The sequence below is a fragment of the Thunnus maccoyii genome, chromosome 20 (assembly GCF_910596095.1).
Source record: "Thunnus maccoyii chromosome 20, fThuMac1.1, whole genome shotgun sequence".
NCBI lineage: Eukaryota > Metazoa > Chordata > Actinopteri > Scombriformes > Scombridae > Thunnus > Thunnus maccoyii.
In genome coordinates, this window is record NC_056552.1 from 3,635,683 (window position 1) to 3,660,745 (window position 25,063).

At 40.3% G+C, this 25,063-nt stretch overlaps 1 protein-coding gene across 2 annotated transcripts in view; it reads left to right on the forward strand.

Moving 5' to 3' along the window:
* Positions 1–9,749: 9,749 nt before the first annotated feature.
* htra1b (HtrA serine peptidase 1b) overlaps positions 9,750–25,063 on the forward strand; it is a 38,086-nt gene continuing 22,772 nt past the window's right edge. For both annotated transcript variants that reach the window (XR_006092796.1, XM_042396785.1), the window contains exons 1-4: positions 9,750–10,504; positions 16,788–16,887; positions 17,918–18,032; positions 18,211–18,300. Coding sequence is in view for 1 of the 2 variants with exons in the window: in XM_042396785.1 (XP_042252719.1) it covers positions 10,042–10,504; positions 16,788–16,887; positions 17,918–18,032; positions 18,211–18,300 (768 nt within the window). In the remaining variant the exon portion in view is untranslated. The remainder of the gene's footprint in view (positions 10,505–16,787; positions 16,888–17,917; positions 18,033–18,210; positions 18,301–25,063) is intronic.

A 25,063-nucleotide genomic window follows, 5' to 3' on the forward strand; every position in this document is an offset into this window, starting at 1 on the left:
TCTGTAATTTTAATCAAAGTAATGGTCCGTTTCATTTGGTCGCCTGTCAATGGCGTCATATCCCCTTTACCGCCTTTAGTTGCTATAACTTCCAAGGAAACACAGGAGAGACCAGATGATACATCAGAGAGTGAGGAGGGAACCTGACGAGCTAGCTAACTAGCCAATCTATTGTTTACTATTGTTTGTATTGCTTACTCATGATTGAGCATAATTATTCATTGCTTCATTGCGAAGCTGTCCCCGTGAAGCAAACATTAGCTAATGTTGCTTGTGGCTATTTCATTAAAGTGAAATGACATAATGTGAATATAACTTTAATAAATTATCTCATCCGTGAACATGATTTCGCCTCTCTTCTTTTCTTCTTCTGTCTCAGTCACGCCAGATTGATTTTCATGGACAATTGTGGTTATTTAACAACGAAGACAACAACTCCCATGATCCCACGCTAGTTCACAACATCATAAAACTCTGTCTTTTGTTATTGTTTTGATTGAGAGATCCCTAGCAGCAGAAATTACATACTGTGTGGTCAATAGTCCGACTCAGTGTGAGTCCCGGAGCAGCAGGTGAGCCGACTGTCAATCACAGCTGTCAAACGCCCGCACAGCAGACATCAAAGCCACCATAGGTCTTCAAATCTTATTAACAGAGCAATTATTTCCAAAACGACCACCAGCACTCATATTAGAGGGCCTGAATTTAGAGATTGAGACCAGAATGACTCGTTGAAAACAATGATTGACTCAGTATTTCTAGAGAGAAGTTGATGCTTTTTGAGTGGGAGTCAGTTGGAGCATCTAGCGGTCATCATTGGCACTTCAAGGTACTTCAGCCTCAAGACATGGTATCTGCTGTTTGTTGCAGAGCTGCTCAAGAGAGAAGCCTGAAAACTTCCTCCATGGAAGGACACCTGGAAAACCTGGAAAATGTGTGTACAACACTGACCTGAATCTGATCGGACCCGAAAACAACTGGACACAAAGCCGAATGAAGTCAAAGTCACATTTGACAGCATATCATGTTTGTTTGTAGCTGTGACTATAACTATGCTTTGACTTTGCCAAGACACATCATATGATAAACACACCAACAGCTTTCACAACATTGGGCATGAGGGATTGGATCAGGAATGTCAATGACCATGTTGTCCAAAGCAAAGGTGAAATAATGTAGACAGCATATTTTCCTCTTGGGATCCCTCCATGGAATGAAAGAACAAAACTTCATGCTCAATCCTCAATTTTGTTCCCAGATGCTCCACATCTGTCAGATTGGGTCATTTTTGTCTGATATTGTGGATATCAGGAGAAAATTCAATAAACAGCAGTTGCTGCCTCTTGGCCAAAGTTCATTGTTTTGAAAGAAACAATCCGAAAGGCACGGCCTCTATTATGATGAGGTCATTAATTAACCAAAATCCCATCTAACATCACAAAACAGGAAAAGACATGAGGAAGATTAAAACTTTCACTATCTAAAACAATAACATTCCTCATTTGTTGCTCTTAATTGTTATTCTTAATTTTCAGCGGTTTAATCAGTCAAAAACATGCAACAACCTGACAGAACAGAACCAGCGTTTTTGCTACTGATAACCAACATTTTAGATAAACAGTTTCTTTTGTTAATCGGTTTCAGATTGTAGATTTTATCCTGATTTTATTGTCCGATCTGGAAACATAAGATTCATCATTGTTTACCTTAATTTTGGCCAACAGGAGGATCAAAGATCTGATGTTGTGATTACTCACTCGCAGCCAATATCTGAATCTACAAACATAATGCAGCAGGAAAATAAATGTTGCCAAGTGACTCTGACATGAGAAATTCACTGGACAGTTTGGACGGATGGGAGGAGGCCTGAGTAATCTGAGAGACAAACACACACATATATACAAACACACTCAGACGTATACACAAGCACACTCAGTACAGGCCTGACAGCTGCACGTTATCATACGCCAACTCTCATTTTGTTGCTTGCCCTCTCTTTTGTCTTTTTAAGCTCTCGCACTCCAACTCACGCATGTGCATAAATCAAATCAATATTGCTGACTGACTCAACATGAGTGGAATTTGATTGATATTTCACACGCATACGCTCTTTGGGTTTCCAGGAAAAGCAGAGCAGAGTGTTTGACTGGGATCCAGCAGTCTTCACATCATAAACAGGAATGATGAGCTGTCCAACTGAGACTGGAGCCGTGGAGAGGCAGGCAGAGGACATATCCACCGGGACTGGAGCTTTTGCTCATTTTTTACATCTTATATCTGTGTAATGTTAATTCTGATGCATTTTACTTGCATGACTCACAATAAACGTTTTGGAAATATCAGATTTAAAGCCAACATTGAAAATCCTTCTGCTAAGAAAGATTGAATGCTTCAGAACAGCTATTACATTGACCTTGACACTGTATGATTATTCTGTCAAATACTGTTTCCAAGGTCAACAATGAACTCAATATCAATTTCAATCCATCACTGTGGATAACACAAGACAGACGTTTGCACATTTTGAGACACTGTTTCACAAGAATTTGATTTAAAAATACAAGGACATAAAATGTATTGCAAATGCTGTTAAATAACCACAAATGATAACATGGGAAACTGGCGAACAAGGCGAAAAGTCATTTTCTTTTTGTTCTATTACTCAGCTCCCTGTGAGACCTGCATAAAAAACTGATTGTTCTTCACAAATGCTCTTAATTTAGTTAAACAAACTGGAATGGTTTTTGATTCACGCAGCCAGACTTTCTCCAATAAATGTTCTTTACTTTTACACCACAGTACAGTATCATGTGACAGGAAATTAAACATCCAGTGTGTGAGGAGAAGAATCACATCATACTCATTTCCCCAGTGCATTTATTATTATATAACAGATCTAAATCATGTTTTTTCAGAACATTAGACCACATGCACTCTTGGAAAGGTCTGCGCTCGATAATTGTTCCTTAAGTTCCGTAAGAGCCTAATTCAGCTCTTCCATGAACACCTCAACACATTTGGTGAACACCTTTTTGGCACTTTGTTGATTGTTCCATTCTGCTCTTGTTGCTTAGGGTATTTCTTATGCACATGCCTACTTCCTGCTATTTCTTACATTAAAATTTTTTTTTTTTTAAAACCCTTCTGTCTAGCGCTCTCTCTCATTGCATTGTACCTGGTCAGTTTGTGCCACAGTTCTTTCGGAGTCACTGTCCTCTAACGCTTGATTGTCTTGCCTCATTTGTACGTCGCTTTGGATAAAAGCATCTGCCAAATGACAAAATGTAAATGTAAATGTTATGTTGCTGGGGATCCCTGTGAAAACTTCAGTGATCCATGGGACTCCTTCAAGACCCCTTGAAGTCATTCAAAAGCCAGTCATAGCCCTTCAAGAGTCAGTAGTCTTCAAGGACCCCTGGAACTCCTGAAGTGGTCAACTTAACTCCTTCATGGAGTGCTAGAACCCCTTCAAGGACCTCTGTAAAAACATTTGAATTATCCATGAAACTCCTCCAAGACCCCTTGAAGTCCTTTTATTACCGGTGAAAGCCATTCAAGAGACAGTAGATCTTCAAGGAACCCTGCAACTCCTTAAATGGTCAACTGAACTCCTTCAAGGATGACTGAAAACAATTAAATTATTTATGAAACTCCTCCAGGACCTCTTGAACTCATCAAATTCCAGTCGAAGCCCTTCAAGAGCCAGTAGAACATCTTCAATGAACCCTGGAACCCCTTATATGGTCATGTGAACTCCTTCAAGGACCACTGAAAACACTTAAATTATCCATAAAACCCATTCAAGACCTCTTCTGTTGCTGTTGGAACACCTTCAAGGGTCTTTGTAACTTCTTCAAAATGCCTTGAACACATGATTGATCCAATGAAACCCCTTCAGTGAGGATCCATAGAACTTATTCAATGGTAGTGTCCCTTTATAGTCTCCTCCTTCAGTGACCATGGAACTCTTTAAAGATCAGTGGACCTCTCCAAAGACCAGTGGAGCCCCTTGAGGTGCCAACCCCTGCAAGGATCCATGGAAGTACCACTTCCAGGGTGTCTGAAACATCCTGGAAAGTCTTCAGTAAGCAGCAGAACCCCTCGAAGGATCACTTCAACCCCTTCAAAGATCCCCTCAAGACCTCTTCAAGGACCACTGGATCACATTTAAGTCTCATTAGGATATTTTCAAGGCTCTCTATTTGAATCCCCTCAAAGGCCACTTTAAAGAACATTGGAAACTTTTCAAAAACCCTGAGAAGCTACAATGCACATACATATTTTCCCCTTTTTTTAGGTCAGCAAGTCCTGAGATCATTGACGCAGTTCGCGCCCCCTCAGATCCTCTCGAGTACATCTCTATGGTGATGGGGGTGGCAAAGGCAAAACACACAAACAGAGAGACAGAAAGATGGATGAAAATCCGTACTGCATCACGTCTTCTCTTGGACTTATGGGAAGCAGCGGGGGCCGCTGAGTGGCCCTGAGGGTGCACAGTCATCAGATCATCTGACAGTACATTTATAAAACCCGACTGAGGGTCTAAAAGCCTGACAAGTGGCCTCCAGAGGCCGAGCCACTCCTTACACCAAACTGTACCGAGGTGTTTGACTGACCAGTGTGCTTTGGAGACCAGTGTTCTCAAACTCTATGCTCTTCATTATACTGAAGATAACCAATTTAACCTTCTCCTCACCTGGTAAAGTCAAATTTACAGTTTCATAAGCTGTAAAGTTTATTTGTGGATGGGTGATTGGAAATGTGAAGATTCTGGCATAAGCATTAAGCTTTAGATGGGGGTTACTCATGTGTTTGACGGTTGTACTGCACTTTATGACATTTTTCTCAATGTCTGTACAATATTTCTTTCCATTTTATTACTTCTGATATATATTTCCATTGTTTTCATTTCCTGATTGCTCTCTGTATTGATTCATCCTCTGATATTTTGTATTTTCCTATGTATTCTGACCTTTGGAACTACAGTTATGAACCACATTTCCTATGTGTACTTGCATGACAAAGCACATGCGAGCTCTACTTTTTTTTCATTAGAAGCGTTGGGATGTCCTTTCATCAAACATTTGTTGAACATCTTGTGACCGGAACCATTGGAGCATTGGAAGTTGTAGGATGCAAAAGATAGCATGGCCGTATCCTCATACATCATCACATCACGTCAACAAAGTGCATCAAAAGGTTGTTAGATGATCATGTTAAAAAAGTAATTTCTCCCCCTTTCTCTCTCAGAGGAAAGCTTTTTCCCTTAGTAACTTGTAAGTAGTTATAATTTTACTGCGATTCATTTCATCATTTTATCAGCAGTCAAGCGATTCATTAACTGAACTCCTGACACACTGTACAAATTAATTGTGAGTGCCTTCATAATTTTTAATTCTTGTGCTTGATTTTGCTCACTGCTAATGGAAGGAACCACTCAAGTGTCTCACTTCATAAAATCATTGCCTTTGACAAAAAAGTAGAAGAAGAAGCTCTTAAGATGCAAAAGAATTGATTTATTTCATGTCAAAAAAAGTGACACAGTAGAAAAATGTGACAAAACGTGAACATTTCGTGCTGCTGTAATGTATGCTCAGCCAACTTATCCTGTATAAATAAAGGTTAAATACATAAAAATGTCTTTACATTGGAAATGAACACACATATGACAAACATTTTTTGTACAGTGGTAGAAATAGAAACTTTTTAAATGAGTTACAAGTAAATAATGATAGATTTGACTTGTGTTATTTGACACATGCTCTGTGCAGACAAATCAAGTAGTCAGGGTGGCTGATATGTGCAAATCCAGTGAGTGAATGTAATAAAACTACTGCTAATCTGGAGCAAAGATGATGGGAAACCGGACGGTGGCATATTTTGACACAGCAATGTAAGAAGTCACAAATCTAATGCCACCAGAGTATTTTGCATTTTATAGTAACTCTGGTTTGGCTGTGTGAAAACCAGTATGTAAAAGCAGAGTAGGGCTTTCTGGCACAGCTTCACCTACTTCCAAAGTGCACTGAGAAGTAATATATAGTATACAGAACAACTTTATTGTAGTATATAGAACAACTTTATCGTCAGACCAACGTGTTTCGGCTTGTGGCTTTCATCAGGGTCATCAGAGTTATAGAAATATTCCTCATTCTTTACAAATGAAGAACTTTTATATCTACATGAGGCAAACTCTTCAATAGTAAGAGTTGTTACAGCCAAGAATTTTACGAGACGTTACCAATTCGGCAAATCTAGTAATGAAATTTAATATATTTTTTCCCCCCTTTCCCAGTTAATAGTTGAGAGATGAGGTGGGAGAGAGCGGTATGAAATGCAACAGAGGCTCCCGGCTGGAATCAAACCAGGGACATTGCGTTATATGGCACTCATCTTAAGCATTCAGTCATCGGGACAACATGAAAATATTTCTGACACAACATGAACACACAGTCACCTGGAACTTGTCATCTTTAGATGCATGTACAGTAAACACATACGAACACATCCACAGTCGTTAAAATTACAACCTCTCTGTTGTGGGTTTCAACATTAAAATCCTTCACTTTGTCACATTTGCAGGTGAAAATAACGACTCTAGCTCTCAGTCTTACTCAGATTTATGTCTCTACTATTTCAGACCCACACTAATGCACACTGGAACACACACACACACCCTTCAGGAATCAGACTGGGTGGTTTTCCTCGGCTTCCTCCTGCATCAATAACCCTTAAAACTCTGCAGCCGTCTGACCCAAACACAACAGCAGCAGCAGCAGATCTGTGGTGAGTCAAGCTGGACGGGAAGGAAATGAGCCCAGCAGAGGCTGAACACATATAACACAGCGAGGAGGAAGAGCTGGTTGTTTGTTAATCGTATGTAAATATTTACCAACAGACTAGAAACAGAGAGCTGAGAAGTCAAGTTTACAGTCAGAGTGAACGGTCTGACAGTGAAGCTGTGTTGCCAAAAGTTTGGAGAACAAAATTTATTAGGAAATAAATGCAAAATTTTATTGAGGACATTAAAAATAACTCTAAATAAATAACCGTTAAAGTGATGAATTGTTTCTAGTTATGACAAATGTGTTTTCCTGTTACAAGATTCTTGTTAAAAAAAACAAACTAAAAGCTTTTCCACGACAGGGAGACAAATTACTTAAATAATGACATAATAATCATATGATATCATTAAAATGTGACAAGGGTTCAGAACAATTGATAGTTTCCAAAACAGAGTTTTTGCATCATCCTACTAATGATGTAACTCTGCTTTCCGCTACATTAAGTTTATTGAGGTGACGACTGAGTGTGAGACTCACGGACGATTCGGTCATTTCGAACGATTCACCACAATTTGCGTGTTTGTGAGTCGTAAACGAGACTGAACATTTAGAGAACTGTGAGCATTATGAGAGGCAGAAACACAGCTGAAACAACAATACTTTTTACCTTTTTAATCGTTTGATAAAAGGCAAGATGGCTCGTTATGAGAGAAGATAAACGAGATGAATGACCTCTCACTCTGCAGGGTGTTTACACACGTTTCAGTTCATAAAAAGATTTTCAGCACACAGAGAAAAGATTTGACACAGCTTGGACTCGGAGTTGTGCCGACGATGGCCACATTTTTTGTGTCACTTTTTGCATGTGAAATAAATTGATTCTTTTGGCATCTTCAGGGCTTCTTCGGCTTTTTTTGTCACAATGTTCACAATAACATGAAAATGAGTTGCATAACTTCCTGGTGTAAGTGTGGTATTCAGATGAAATTGTGAGTTTCATAATAAAATCATGAAACAATTATAGTTAATAAATTTAATTTCTAGATATTGTATTGAGTTGGTTGAAAACTAGATGGTGGCATCCACTTTAAAGGAAGCAAACAACACGAAGCTGAACACATAAAGAACATAGTCAGTGAACACACTTAATTTATCTTTAGGATCTGTAAAAAGAAGTATTTAATTGTAAAACATGAAAAATGTAGAACAACTCAGCTTCTACAGACGTGTTCGAAACAGATGAGTCCTAAAAACGAGTTGAACTTTTCAATGACTGTACTGAATTGTTTCTCTCATTGGAAAAATCAATTGTTGTACACCAGCACTGAACGACTGGAGGTCAGCGGGAAAGCACAGCCAGCAGCAGCGCCGAGTATCACGAAACAGTCGGACTGAAGAAGAAACGTGGAAATTACACAGAGAGCCTCGTTAACATCCTAAAGACCAAACAGAATCAGAAGTAGTTCAAATTAATAATAGCAAACGTCCAGATTAAGCTGACTAACAATGAGGGAAAGCTCTGCTTTATATGCTTAAAGATACACAAAATCACAACTCTGCACCTGAATCTGACCTGTTATTAGGGGTTTTTCCAGTGATAAGTCTCCAATTTGAAGTCGTTCTGAGCTCTGAGGTAGATTTTTCTCTTCTTGAAGAAACATAAGGAGCCATAACAACTTTACAGATGTTTTATCAATCTTGTAAATTATCTGAATTAACTAGGTGAAAGAAACAAATGTGACATGGAGAGCAGCCTGGACTCTGACATGTTGTGTTTCATTTTGAAGTCTCACTGTGTCGCCTCAAAAATAACGATGTCTGGTGTTTAAATAAGGTATCTCCCTCAATATATGATGTGGTAACAGTTTATATTAAAGGTCTTTGTAATAAGCATTAGTTAATAGATAATAAGGCTCTTGTTTACTGTTAATAAGTGTATAATAAAGGATTTATTAACCTTAATGAGTGATTCTTCTCGCTTTAGAACTGCAAAAAAGCATAGTTAACTGTTAATAAATGCATAATAAAGTATGTTTTAATCTTAATAAAGCAACAAAAAAGCTTAGTAAAGGTTCAATAATGACATAATAATGACATAAACTCAATAAATGTGTTTTTAATGCTATTATAAACAATTATAAGAAACTCATGAGGCTTTTTTTAAGCAGCATATAAACTGTTATCAGGTAAGTGCTTATAAATGTCTTATAATCTAACAATAAATGTGTTTATGATGCTATTATTAACACGTATATAGTCTTATTAACACATGATTATGTTAATAAGAATCTTATATATTATAAGTATTAATTGACGCTTATTACAAGGACCTTAATTTAAAGCGTTACCTACAATATACATATTCATGTTCTCAGAGAAGTTTCATAAATGGAAGACAAAAGCGGCGAGATGATAACATTTTATAGCATCATTATTAATTATCTCAATCTTTCTAACAACTAATAAATTGTGTTTCTTCGCCTGTAATAGCTCATTATGTTATGATAATATGTTTCTATTCTATCCAATTATAACATCCCAAAACCGAACATATGATGTCAACATAACAAAACCTACAGAAAATGATCCCAAGTTATAACTAAGCTCTTTCAGCTTAGTTATAACTTGTTGATGCAGATTATACAGTATGCTGTTCTAGTACAAATGTGCAAAAACAACAACAATTTATCTCACTTTTGGTTTTTATTGTTCATTATTTCAAGATGTAGGCAGCATCTTATGTTGCAGCTTGAGCTAATTTTCACTACTTTTTACTAGTGGATATAATTAATAGACATTGCGTCCTGTTTTTAAGTTGATCATATGGTGTCAGAAAAATATAAAATAAGAAATTCTACAGTATTTTTCCCTTGAAATAAACTTTAACTTTGGAATAAAAGTAGCACAAAACTAGAATACTCTAAAGGTAAAAGTACCTCAAAATTACATTTAGGTAGCCTACAGTACTTGAGTATTTCCACCTATTCACCCTGCACAGTTTTAATCAGTTGCACGCACCTTCACCATCATCCCCTCCTTCCCCCTGACAGACGTCACACACGCCCACCAATCGCCTGTTGTGTTTATCCTGCAGCTTTTATAAACCGGGACAGCCGGAGACAGAAGCTGCAGACTGCATCAGTTTCTCATGCTTTCTCCCACTTTTAAACTTCTGCACTAGAGCATAGTATTTTACTTCAGTTCAACTTAAAGTTCCATCACCCAGTTTCTTCTTGAGTTTCTTTCGCGCTGGTCCATGATGCGTCTCCAGTTCGTCCTGTGCGTAATGAGCCTGCTCGCCTCCTCTTGTCTGGTCACCGAGGCGCGGATAGCCAAACGCTTCGCCATCGGCTGTCCGGAGAAGTGCGACAAGTCTCAGTGCGCGCCGATACCTGCTGACTGCCTGGCCGGTGACGTGCTGGACCGCTGCGACTGCTGCCCGGTGTGCGCGTCCGGCGAGGGCGAGCAGTGCGGCGGCACCGGAGACCGCGAGTGCGCCGAAGGGATGGAGTGCGTGGTGAGCGAAGGCGTGGAGGTGTCCGCAACGGTCAGGCGGAGGGGCAAAGCCGGCGTGTGCGTGTGCAAGAGCACCGAGCCAGTGTGCGGCAGCGACGGCGTCTCCTACCGGAACATCTGCGAGCTGAAGCGCGTCAGCAACCGCGCCATGAAGCTGCAGCAGCCGCCGGTGATTTTCATCCAGAGAGGAGCCTGCGGGAAAGGTGAGAGCTGTGTGTGTGTGTGTGTGTGCGTGTGTGTGTGTGTGTGTGTGTGTGTGTGTGTGTGTGTGTGTGCGTGCGTGTGTATTTGTGCGCGTGATTTATTAAGAAATTAACAGGAAAAGTGAAGAGACAGCAGGACTTTGGGAATGATCTCACACAGCCTGAAGTGTGATAAGACAGTAACGCGTGTGTGTGCGTGCGTGCGTGCGTTTATGTGTGTGTGTGTGTGTGTCTTTTTGTCCAAAAGACACACATCTTTTGGATCTGAACTTAATGACCTCAACAGCAGTCCACACACAGACTTAACTTTCTCCTTCTCAAGCCAACTCAAATCTCCCAAAGAATGCATTTTGAAAATATTTTCACATTTTTACATTCATCCAGTAAACCATGAATCTGATTTGTGGTTCTGATCTCTGCAGCGAGCCAAGTAACCAAATCTCCATCCTCATCATCTCGGCATGTAAACCTGTTATTAAATGGTTTGCTAATCAACAGATTTTTTTCCATTGCAGCAGCGACCGACGGTTGGGTTTTGTCACAGATTTGATCGACTAAATGTCGTAGAATAGTATTAAAAAAATGGGCCATATAACTTTAACTGTGTGTTCTTTGGGTTGGCTGCAGTTTGCCCACTTCTAAAGCATTTTATCCAGTATACAGGCCACAGAATGTAACACGACCAGCTGCATATTGGAAAAAAAGTTATTTTCACATTAGGCGAACTGAAGCAGTTGAGTGTTAATTAAATGAATGATGTTGACTGCTGCAGGAGCTTATCGATTGAGGTGAATTACGAATCACTTTGCTCAATCGAATCGTCAGTTCAGCTCAAAGATTCTTTCACTTTTTTTCTAAGCTAAGCGATTCGCATCAATGTTCAAACACACTTCAGTTCCTCCATCAGAGAGTGAAGGTCTTACCGTTCTTCCTGCCGTGTCGCTCAGCTGTCTTCAGTTCGTTAGTACAGTTCAGTTTTTTGATAGTTAAAGCTGTTATGTTCAGTTCAGTACAAAACTCAACATATACATCAATTTGACAGTGAAGAAGGGGGTCCAAGGCGCCATTAGCCGCCCAGTTTACCCTCCTCCCACATTCTTTTGAAGTCCTGAATCACTGTATCCTCAAATGCCCCAATAGTGCAACACTTGCATTAAATTTCAATCACTCCCGTCCACTCTAACTTTGGTGGTTGGTGTTCTCAAACTTTATTTAGGCTGTTGCAAGTTTATTTAGCACTAGTTAGCTGCGTTGTGTTTCCAAACACAACGCAGCTAACTAGTGCTTGTGGGATATAACAGCCCAAAACTGCTACTCAGCTGCACAAGTGTTACTGTCCTTTAAACTCATAGTTTTGGGTAATTGAACAAAAAAAGGCTGGTATATCCCACAAGCACTAGTTAGCTGCGTTGTGTTTGGAATTATTCCGCCACCCTGTGGTGCAAGCAAGCTATAAATACTCTGCAAAAGTTTAGCGAGAGTCTCTGCACACACACACACACACACACACTTTTTGGCCCCCTCTCGCTTCTGAAATGAATGCGGCGTCCCTGCTCTCAGCCACCAGTGAGGAGCTTCACTGCTGATTTGTTCAGTGACAATGATTCAGTCCAGTTTAAAGCAGCTTTAGTGAAACACGAACCTTCAGAGAATCATCAGCGACTCCGCAGCTCCTCAGAGCTTTACAGGGAGTTTCACCTCATTCTTTATCTGTCCGGCCGCAAATTTTACTGTTTTGGTTCACTCTCAGAGCTCTCATAGTGTCGTTTTTGGCCGCAGCAGGCAGCTGTTTCCAGAGAAAAACCTCTAAAAAAGCCACTGTTCACTAGCGGAGCATTTAGCAGCTACAGAGCCAGATATTCCCCCTCAGGAGCTGCTAGAGAGCAAAAACAGAGCTAAAAGAGAGTGAATATTGGATTTAAATTCACCAGGTGGACAGAAACATTTATAATTAAATCACTTAATGCAGGTTTAAAGATTCAGGGTTAACGATTTGTGAACATCTGTAGTTCTGACCAATAAGGAGCCGGTACCAGTTGAAGACCAGCTGGTGGATGATGTCACAGATGATGAAGCTGTGTATTTTTTTTTTTTTTTTTTTTTTTTTTACAGTTTATAAGTGTAAATTGCCCTGTGAATAAGTGTAAATGACAGTTTATGAGGATATTTTAAAACTTGCACAGTTAAAATGGACATTTATATCATCAGAAGCCGTTTAGTTTCTTGTTTCATCTCGACTCATCCTGATGCTCCGTCTTTGTCCGTCTCTCTGGCATCTCTCCATCTGCTGATCGTTCAGATTTGTGTCGGCGCCTTGCACTGCACCAAACTCTAAAAAAGGGGTTGTTTTCCACTCTTACACACACACACACACATACACTCACTCACTCTCTCACTCTCTCACTCTCGCTCTCTCTCTTTATGTTATCTTAACAAGGTCATAATGTCTTGAAATTAAGCCAGGATGTCCTGAGTGCCTGCCCTGTGCTGCAAAAACAAACAGTGTTCCTCTATGAGGGTGTGAGTGTGAGAGAGAGAGTAATGAAAGCATATGAAGGAGCTCACACACACACACACACACACATGCATGCACACACACACACACACACACACACTCATGCACACACACACACACACACACACGCATGCATGCACACACACACACACACACTCATGCACACACACACACACAGTCTGTGAAGCTGCAGCTGTGAACACACCAATCTGCTGAGTGCAGTTTGAGTCAGAAACTTAGTTGAGTTTAACAAGGTCAAAGTCTTTCTTCTTCTTCTACTTCTTTTCTGTGCACCCTTTCGCTCTCCTTTTTCTCATCTCTTCTCATCTTTCTTTACTCTTCCTCCCTAATGTACGGTATATAATCTCTTCATCTCTCCAGGAATGGAATGATGGAGGAAGACGAGTAGAGAGGGAATTTGCGTCTCCTCCGCTCTTATCTTTCCTTATTTTCGTCCCTCATCTCCTCCCATTTTTTTAGTGATTTTCTTGTTTACTCACTCTTTACCTCCTCCTCTTTCCCACGTTCTCCTTCTTCTCCTTCACTCATCTGCTCTTCCTTGCTTCCCCCAGCAGCTTTCTCTCCTCCTCCCATTTCCTTCCCTCCCTTCTTCTCCTGCATCCTTTCTCTCCTCCCGTCTATCATCGTTCTCATTCTTCTTGTCTTTGTTCGGCTTCTACTTCTCTCTCTCTCGATCCTTCCTCTGCTGCTCCTCCTCGCCTCTCTTCTTCTTCTCTTCATGTCTTCTCCTCTCTCTCTCTCTCTTTCCATCTATTCTTACTTCCCTCTCTCCACACTTCTGTCACTTTCTATTTCTGTCCATCTCCTCTTCTTTCCCTCCACGTCTTATCCTCCTGCACTTTCCCTCCTAATTTCCTCTCCTCTCCTCCCATCTTTGATCTGCTCAACCAACAAGCTTCTCTCTGAGGATTTTTGCTCTTTTTGAGCTGAGGAAAGAAATCTGGAAGATGTCAGTGACCCTCACACACGCACACACACACACACACACACACACACACACACACACACGCTAAGTCTTTTGTGATGATTCATTTCTTGGAGCTGATTGGCCGATTGTGTAACTTCCTAAACGGACCCAGATCTAGGTCAAACAGTTATTTAACCCCTTTTTTTTGAAGGGATCAAAATGTGTTTTCCTTTTATATATATATATATTTTTTTCTTTCTTTTTATTTGTTCGGCTTCCTGTACAGACTTGAGAGCTCACTGTGAGATTGACAAGCTTAGATACAGCGTCAACAAAACACAGTTGCACGGTGACTCAACTCTTTCAGGAACCGGAGGAATTTGTCCCAGTTCAGGCTCGTCCAGCTCAGGAGTTCAAATAAAGCGCCACATATTTGATTTTTGAGTTGCGTTCAAGAGATGTGTTCAAAACCCCCCAAAAATACTTTGCCAAGATGTAAGTGTGCAACTGATTAAAAAACACATTTGGTGCAACTACAAGTCACGTGTACGTTCCATATAACCATCAGTTTTTTGTTGTTTTCTGTCCTTACAGGCGTCCGTTGATTCATTGCTGAGAGCTGCAGATTTATAGTCACAGTCAACAATTAATCGACTTAAAACCATGCACAAATATATAGTTTCATATTTTAAAAAAACTCAGTAATTTCCTGATAGCTGGTTATCATAGTTTTTAGCAAATGTTACTCAAACAGGATGAAATAGTACATTTATTGGGGACTATTTTCAGCGGCGGATTAATCCACATTTGATGTATTTCTGGCAGCAGTTCTGGGTCAAAACAAACTACAGTGTAAAAAGTATAGTATGGTACATTCATATGTTTTTAATAGTTTTTGGACAACAACGGAGAAGATATATCAGGCTTTGGAGACACACACAATACATTTTAGTAGATAAATGTGTTGTTGAATTTGGTCTTTTCATGAGATTTTGACGATAAAGTAAATATGGACGACTGCCAGCCTCATTCATTAAAATGTCATTATGATCTTGTGGTTACGCGAGCAGAAATTGTTTTGAAAACTGTCCTTGTTGGTGCGTTCAAGGACACTCGCACATTTACTCCAAAACCACAATTTCAATTTGAATTCAAACGGACAACGTTAACTTAAATTTAACTTGTGGTTTTGGACGAAGCGTGCGGACATTACTCTTTTTTTATTGGTGCTGTCTTTTAATAACCCTACATCTCCAAATTGTGCATATAATTGTACCCCTTCTATGTGCTTAAGGACACTAGCATCTGAGGAATTATTTTTTTATACTATTATATTATTTATCATTATTATTTGAAATGTACCTGCTGTCAGTGCAGCATTGCCCTCATTTGACCTCCATATTTGCGGTGCTGTTACTGACACCTGCAGTGTGTTTGAGGTCAGGATGTTTCTACGTCCGTCTGACTAGCTTCATTCAGCTCACTTCAAAGCTGCAGCAGCTGGCACGCCACTAATCCTTCAGCCAAACACACACCACACACACACACACACACACACACACACACACACACACACATAAACACGCGCACACATAAACACATCAGTGTCTTCCAGGCAGTCAGCTGCAGTCCAGGCTGAAGTGAACATTCACAACAAACAGCTGCTTAGTCAGAAACTGTACAGCAGTACCGGAGGAGCTCCTCACGAGAAGTCATCACTGTCACATGACCAGAGAATTAGATGACGGCTTAATTTGACAAAATAAAAAGACTCAACTTGACACGAACATTAACAACTGGTGATTTCACTTGAACTCGAGCCTTATTATTTTAAAAACTGACAGATGACATCCCAAAAATTAAAATAGCTCCAGTATATTCAGAGTCAGATTACCTCGCTAACATGTTACACTGAACGAGCATCTTGTTTTTGTATTTTTGTCATGGTGGCTGCACTAGGCTGCCGTATCCAAACATCACATTTCATCACGTTTCCTGATCTGACGCCTCTATCAGCTGGACGAGCCGATACTTGGGCTTTTGTTTAACAGTACATTAACTTCTCGTCCCATGGGCTGCTTTTTACGTCACCCTGCTTTAAGAAAACATGTTTTTGACACTAACAGATGGAGGAAAGTGTAACTAACCGGTCCCAGCAGGTCAGAGAGGGAGGGGCCGACTAACAAACGACCAGCGAAATGAGAAAAAAAAGGATCTGCAGCCGTGACAGATATTGCGGCAAAGCTGGAGTGAAACCAATAAGGGTGGGGGGGGGGGGGGGGGGGTATGTGAGGTGACAGCGACAGTTATGCATGGACTGTTATATTTTGTAAAAAGACATCTTGACATCTGTCCCCAGCTATCGCTCCGTATCTTTCAAGGCTCTGAGTCATTTCCTTGGTTTTATAAGCATCAGTGGGAGCTGCAGACAGTCTGCAGCTGCTGCTCTCAGACCCTACACTTCATATACCGCAACTCCACATCTGGATTTAGTTTAACACAGCAGCTACAGTTTGGGTTCCATCACACCACCATGCACCGCTCACAGTCGTCACACTTCAAATGAAACTCAGACTGCTTTCATGAGTTAGCAATATTCACATGTTGGTTTTTTTGTCCAATCTGGCAACACAATCCCACAATTTTACACTTCTCTTCTTCAAAGCCTTCCTAAATGCTGCCCACAGGATCACACATGTGACCTCGTTGGATCAGTAACTGTGCCGCCAGCGAGCAAAACCCATCTGATTGTGTGTATGAAGTGGTCAGCCGGGATGGGACTGCTGTTTGTATGTGTGTGTGTGATACTCTTCACTGACACTGTGTTTTCCCTCCTTCAGGTCAGCAGAACCCAAACAGTCTTCGTTACAAGTACAACTTCATCGCTGACGTGGTGGAGAAGATTGCACCTGCTGTCGTTCATATTGAACTTTACCGCAAGTAAGAAAAACTATCTGATCATATACACACACACACATATAAGAAACCCTCTTTCTACTTTACTGGGTTCAGACGGGAGTCCAGCAGCGCCAAGATCAAAAAGTGGCTAATGTACCATGTCTGTAAATCTAATACATGCAGGTATGGTACTGCTAAGTGTGTTTCCATCCACTTAATTTTATGCACATTTTCAATTTGCACTTTAAAAAACCTGAATGGAAAATAGAGAAAAAAGTCAAATCAATCAATTAAGTGCAATGGAAACATGACGTACTTGCAGCATGTGACTTAAACGTCACTCAAGACGAAGAAGAAATGGCAACAGACGAAAACATCGGATCTGTGCAGAGCGACAAAGAGGAGACTGTAACTTTCCTCAAATTAATACATGAAACAAACATAAATCCCATATTTCCATCATGGTTTCAATGTGGTTTTCCATCATTTGACTGGTGGTTTTTTAATGACGTCATCTCGTTATGTCCTTTTCTTCTGCAGTAGTTTAATGGCACCGGACTTGTTTTAACTAGTTCTTACTTCATTTTAATTTATTTAACCTATTTTATTGGTTTTATAACATTTTTTGCATTTGTTCTGTCTTATCATCAGCTTCTCAGTCATCTGTAAAGCACTTTGAATAACCTGTACGAACATTCGAGTATTAGTATCAACACATGTTTATCTCAGACTCCTACAGTGGATGGAAACACACATTAATTTGCATTTGTCTTTTACCAATTTTCTGGAAATTCGGTTAATTTGCACAACATTATAAGTGGAATATGTCAGTAGTTCAATGGCAACAGACCACTAAGAATCAGCACATTGTCCATGTTTACAACCTTTAAAATTACGACTTGGTACCTCTTAACACACCTGCAGTTAAATCTTTCAAAGTTAAACCTGGAGCTTAGTGCTGCAACAGCGTAGAAGGACTGTATATTTAGTTTTTTGTTAATGTTAGTTTCTGGGATTGAGTTGGAAGCAGTTAGTGGTGTCTTCATATTGTTGTCTTCCTCTTTCTGCTCAGGATGATATTTTCTAAGCGGGAGGTGGCAGTCGCCAGCGGCTCTGGGTTCGTTGTGTCAGAGGACGGACTCATTGTCACCAACGCTCACGTGGTGGCGAATAAGCATCGAGTAAAGGTACGGAAAGCAACACGCGTCATGGGAAACATACTGACAATATCAGCTGCAGAATGTGATGTGTCCAAATCAGGATTTTGTGACATAAATTGAAAGTGTGATGAATTTCAGAATCAAATGAAACTGCAGTTTATCAGGAGCAAGGATAGCAGGATAACGTTTTCTCCTCTTCCTCCAGGTGGAGCTGAAGAGCGGAGCCACATTCGACGCCAAGATCAAAGACGTGGACGAGAAGGCCGACATCGCTCTGATCAAGATCGACACACCGGTGAGCAGTGAGAGAGAGAGAGAGAGAGAGAGAGAGATGGTTGTATGAATGAATGGGATCGTTCTTATTTGTGTTTTATCTTCCCTTCAAGTTAAAAACCTGCAGAGTAGCATCAGACTTTCGATGTATTGGACTCTGGCTGATCTCTTACCACCCCCCGATGTTTGTTCTGCTTCTTCCAAGTCTGCAGATGTTTTTGTAGTTGCGAAAGTGGAGCGTTTGTAGAGAAACAATCAGGTGTTGACTGGGAGTGATTCATGTCCTTGCTTCATCCCAGAATTGGTTTGTTTTTTTGTGATTTGATTTTGTGAAAACGTATCACCAATCTCACCTGCGTACAACATCATTTATTTGCTCATTCGTGTGTCCGCCAAAAAATCAGAGAAAACGCTGATTTGATTTTGGCAAAACTTGAGGAAGTGATGCATCTCAATCAAGAGAAAAATGGAGCATAAAACAAGGCAATATTTGTGTATTTAATCAATTAGCAAGAAACCTGATGTCACTTTGTGTTTTATAATTTCATACGTTCTTTTTTTTTTGCACCTCTTTCTTTCTGTTTCTCCATTTCGTGTCTGTAAACTGTCTGGTTATATTTTAGGATGCCGCTCACTAGAAACTTCTTTTAAATTCTCCTTCTCTTCTTCCAAAACAAGTTGCTAAACTGAAGTATTTATCCCTTTTAGACAAGTTTACTTGTCCTCAAGGAGGAAATTCTTTGCCACAATTCATAACACATAACACAAACAAGCAAGACACACAGATTATACAGAGTTATACAAAATACAGGATTCACAGGGACATTTGATTACAGGGGTCACACAACACAAACAGACATGGATTGACACTCTACACACCACAGACTGGATTTCATGTAACTTAAGAGGAGGTTACTTATTTAAGGCTCGTATAGCTGTACAGTAGGAACAAAGCTCTTGCTAAAACAGGCCTTTCTGCACGTGGGTAGTCTGTACTGTCAAGGGAGCAGTAGGAGATAGACCCAATTGCAGGATGCAGGAAGTATGAACTGAGGAATATCTTTATTTAGGCTCCAGTGCAGGCAGAGAAAAAGAGCAGACTAAACGAAGGATCCAACAACACTGAACTGAAAACCAGGACTAAAATACTAACTGAACTAACGAGGAGATGAGGTGCAAGTGGGGAGATGGGTTGTGAGGGGAGTGAGGAGATGAAATGGGAGAATGGGAAAGAAGCTGATAAGCTTGGGAAAACACTGAGAAAAAGGCAGCGCTAATGAGGTTGAACGCAGGGCAGGTGTGGAGGGAAAAGCGGTCTGGGGACACAGGAGGAAAAGCACACAGCAAACAGAAAACCAAAAAACCAGAAACAGAAGTCTTCAAAGATACATTCAGTCCAGTCCAAAGAAAATGTCTGAGGGCCTCTGGAGGACCTGTGAAGAATGGCAGCTAGGGACACAGAGAAGAAGAGAAGGGGGGTTAAGTGCTGGTGGATCAGGTGATTTTGAGTGCTTTGTGGATCAGGGATGAGGAGACACAATTAAATAAGTTTGAGGTGGGAATACCAATGAGTTTGTTAGTGAAATGAGTTATCTTTAAGAGTTTATTCTTATCGGTGACTGTCAGTGTATGAACAAAACAGATGGCACCATACAGAGGAATTGGCTCAAAAATGCTACGGTACCAGAGAAGAAGAAGATGGGGTTGGACAGACAGGTGGTTTTAGTTTACGGATGGCTATGAGTCTCTGTTGACAACGCTTGTAAATGTCCATGTTATGCTGATTGAAGCTGAGGTTATTGTCCGATGTGATGCCAACGTATCTGAAAGACTCCAACACCTCTACATTCCCTCTTTTAATGGTGAGACTGGGGGATGGACCGGTGTTTTGGGGGGGTTAAAGAGCAGTTCTTTAGTTTTTGAGATGTTAGGGTATGTGTACCATGTGCTAAAATGGGATATGGAGTGTTGCTAGGCAGAGAGAGACGTAGAGGGTTAATGGTGGGTGGACTTTGATAGTCGTTCGTATAGAAGGTGTAGAGAAATGGACCCTAGTATTGAGAATAATAATGATGGGTGACCTTACTGCTTGACATATCGCTAGTTATGGATCCAATGGATTCATGGCGATGGAATTTGTATGTACTGTAGTTCCTTGATTTACCCGATGGCGCTGGATTGTGCTAAAGGCGGAGCTAAAATCAATGAAAAGAAGTCTGGCATAGTTTCTGGGGGGGGGGGGGGGGGGGGGGTGTCCAAGCATTGCAGCAGACAGTGCAGCAGACAGGCCACTGCATCATCTGTGCCTTTCCTTTGCTTGTATGCAAATTGGAGGAGATCCAAGAATGGTAAAACATATGGAAGGATGATGTTTTGGACCAGTTTCTTGAAGCATTTCATTGAGGCCTGTAATGGTTTAGCTCTGAAAGGTCTGTTTCTTTAGGAGCAGAGATGGCAAATTTATGTCTTTCATATAACAGGGACTGTTGAAGTACTGAGCGGTCTGAGGAAGAGCGAGTGAAGGATGGGTGTTAGTTCAAGAGCCTTATTTGGTTTGCACCAAAAAAGTCGGAGGTAGACATCCTGCCTGGCTAGGAGGGGACTCATAATCCAACTCATGGAAGGGCAAAGGGTTCAATAGGCTCTCACAGTCTGCTGAGGAATCAAAGGTATCAAATCGGGCGTAGAAATTGTTGAGATTATTGGCAAAGGTGATAGAGTCTGGTGCACAGGTGGTATGCTTGGTAGCTTGTCCAGTGAGAGTCTTGACTCACTGAAAGGCTTGTTCGGTGTTCATGTTTGCACATTCCTGTTCCAGTTTATTTTTATAGCTCTTTTTGGCCTTGAGAATTTCATTTTTAAGCCTAAAGGCATGCTTTTTCTTGTTGAAAATATGTTTTATTTGAAGGGATGATCCACGGTTTTGAGTTTGGGTATGTTCTGATAGTCCTTACTGGTATCAAAGTACCCAGACGGAGTTCGATATAGTCAGTGAAGACCAGGATCTGGGTTAGGAAAATATGCCATTGGTGAACATTCCCTGTATGAAAAGCCTGGTTTTAATTTTAGCTCACTGGGACCTTTTAAGCCAAATAATATCATGACTCATGAAAGTGGATAGCTATGGAGCAGGTCAAGAGACGCTGGGAAAATTTTCATGTGGGTCAGCACTTTTTACTTTGTTTTGGTCCAGGGATGACTGGACGGCCGAGTTCAGTTGAGTTCAGTAAGGTTTTCCACAAATTTGGCGTAATGGAAAAACACTTTCAACATAAGAAGGTCGGTGTGTCTTTTTTTTATATATATATATACAGACACCCCTGCACAAGGTCAGACAAATAAAGACGAATGTCCCATTTTCATGAGTAAAATTCATGGAGAAATTTTGATGCCAGCTTCACTCACCAGAGCAAACAGCTCCAATCCAACTGAAGTGTATTTAAATGTGCTTTAAAAGGTTTGAGATCTCATATTCCCCCCAGTTAAACAACCAAAATAAAGAACCAAAGTATTCAAAAGAAGTCTGTTTGTGACTGAACGTACCTTAGAACAGGTTATAAAACGTAGCTGCGGAAAATAGGCAGAATAAGGGGAAATGAAGCCCGTCTGCTACTTATGAAAGCAGACAGGATGCATTACACAACTCTGATCTGAACTCTGTTTTCACGATACTGAAAATACAAGATTTGAGAAGCTTTAATGAGATGTTTTCACACCTTAAAATGTAGATATTAAAGACGTTTGCAGTTTAGTTTCCATCCTCAAGAAATGATTGTCTATTAAAACACTCAATAAACAAGATATAAAAGACGTATACAACAGAGTGTCAATCTAAAGTAAGACAAGTACATTTTATCTCACAGTAAGATTTGTGGAAGGTTTTTCTTTGCCCTCTCTGGTCTGTCAGGAGGGCAGGTTCAGACCTGTTAATGCCATCTACACACAAACATCCTTCCTGCCATCTTGAAATGCCATCAGCATAAAACAAGTTTTTTGGGGTCATGAGGGATAAGACGCTTCCAGACACACAGGCATGATTGTGGTAACTGTGTAATTAGACCATCAAAAACTCTTCACTAAGCAGTTCTCTACTTACAGCGAGTAATTACTGTGGCCATTTCAAAAAATGTCACTTATTGGTGTAACGAGTGCGGTAATGCAAGGTTAGGGTTTTAATTTTGATCCAGGCAGACCTGGTTTTGATAGAAACTGGAAGGATAAAGAAATGTCATCTGTTGAGAAGTAACAGTTCTATTTTTTTGCTGCAAAACTGTACATTTGCCAAATAACAGGCTCTAGTCCAGCTCATATACTATATACAGTATATACAGTAAGTGTGTGCAATGAATTTCCCATTAGATCACACATAACTCCACTACTTTACAGATTTGACAGACACTCAGCGAAGGTTTGTACATTTTCTCCAAACAAACAAGCTTCTGTTGTTGTTGTTTTCAGCACTTGAGTTTAATTAAACTCAGGTGTGTCTCAGATTTAGAAATTATGTTTGTTGTGCAGACTGAGAACAGCCCCAGACAAATACGTATGGAATAAACCCACTGACACACACACACTGCAGGATGTGAGTTCATGTTTGCGGCCAGACAGAGACGATCATGGTTTTCTCGGCATGTTTGGGCGGGGCAGCGGGGCATAACTGGAGCTTCGGGAGATGAATTTCTGCAGAGGTCCACAAACTGCTCAGCATTTGCGGTTGTGGTTTACATGCACACAAAAACCACGACTCTCTGCTCTAATGACTTATAGCCCTCCACCCTCCCACACACCCATCCTGACACAACACCCATCCTAACACACACACACACACATTATGAAAGTTTGTCTCAGCTGTTTGATTTCTGTTCTGCTTGTCTGCTCTGATGAAGTGTCATGAAATAAGCACAGCTACCTGATGTAGTTTCACATTATCAATCATCATCTGTCACTTTATTCATCATAAACTCGGCACTTCATAAAGTACTTGAAAATGTAGCAAACACGGATGCCTCACATCAGCCGCAGTCCATCCTTCATGGTGATTAAACCCAAATTTGAAGGAGGATTTTCTGCATATTTCTAGGTTTTTATTTATAATCTGGGGCTCTATTGGAATATCTTTGCATGATTCATAGTTAAAAACTCCTCATTTATCTTGTACTGGCCCTTTATGCAGCCCCTCAGTTCAGCCTCTGTCTGAAACAGGCAGTTTTAGCTCCTGTCTCTTTCTGTCTCCGGTTCCGGAGGCTAAGTAAACAAACTATAGTAGCAGGATTTCACTTCTTTCTCTCCTTCTGTACTCCAAATATAAACTTGTCAAATACATCCGTACGTGTTGGAACTGAATCAGATACGAAATATGCGAATGGACAACGTAAATAACACATGGAAAAACCTTAGCAACCATTTATGGGCATGTGTGAACAACATGATGTCATCATGAGGAGGAAGTAGAGGTAACTTTGTAGAGCAGATTGAAGTCCTGACTTTTGACTCGCAGGGTGCATTTTTACATACGTTCACCTCAAGTTTTGGACCTTTGACCATGTTTAACATCTCGCATCATAACAGTATAAAAATAACAGAAAATCCCAAAAAGTAAACAGCAGGATATGTCCCCAACATTTGTAACCATCACACGACCAACCTTTGAGTTGTCTGATGAGTGCTTGCAAGACATAAACATTTTTACCATCAGTCCTAATATGACATGAACGCAGCATAATTTCATAGTTTTGGGCATCATTTCTTTCATTCAGTTGGGACGACATTTTATTCAGTGACTTGATTGCCGCTAATTGCTGCAGAGAAAAAGTGCACAAGTGTGTGCAAAATTGCAAAGTGCAGATGTTCAATGATGCAGAAAATGCAAATTCAAATTTTCAAACTAATGGACATTTACTAAATACATACATAGTTGCGGTAAAAGTTTTTGAATATTAGTCATTTTTTAAGATAATCTTAGTCTTAATTAGAGGTTTTTACATCGGTGTTTTCTTTAATGATGGAGACAGTAAGCTACTCATCCATGAATCACCTATGAATCGCCTGAAAGCAGTTTCGAGACGTGTGCGCACAGAGCAGGTCAGTGTTTAACAGCTTTTAGTGTCATTTCAGCAGTTAAGTGTTTGCAGACGGAGCGGTCGGACATGTAGCTGCGTGTTAAGGACAGATAAGCTTCTGCCTCAAAACTATCAGAGGAGGTTTTTGTGAAAGTGGGGCAGAGAAACAGAAAGAGAGGTTTTGTTCACACCGCTGTTTTCATGCTCGCTTCTGATTATCCACTCAACATTTAGCCCAGTTCTCGTCTGTTTACTTTGAATAATGATTGTAATCTAACATGACCCAAACTGCCTTCTTGTGATTTTTGAAAAAAAAAGAGTCTGACACAGAAAAGTCTCAGTATGTAGGACAGTAGCTTTATATAAATAAGCACTCTTTTCTACTGACGTAACTGGCAGCGATTGATTGATGTCTGATAAGTAGATGATCAGAGTCGTCTAACTTTTATCTAATGAGCAGGAGAAAGGCTGTTTGGGTTGTGTAGAGATTTAAAAAAAAAAAAAAACTATCAAATCAAATGTTTATTGTCATATGCACAGATCTACGGGGGCCAAAGAGGGGAAAAAGAGGACAAATTACTAAATTGAGAGCATAAATTTCTTACTTTGTGCTCCCTTTTGGCGGCCAAAGATAACCAAACAGAGATGAGAAATATAAAACTATGAAAATTTAAACTATAATCAGAGTATATACAAACTTTACAAGATAGAAAATACAACTACTGG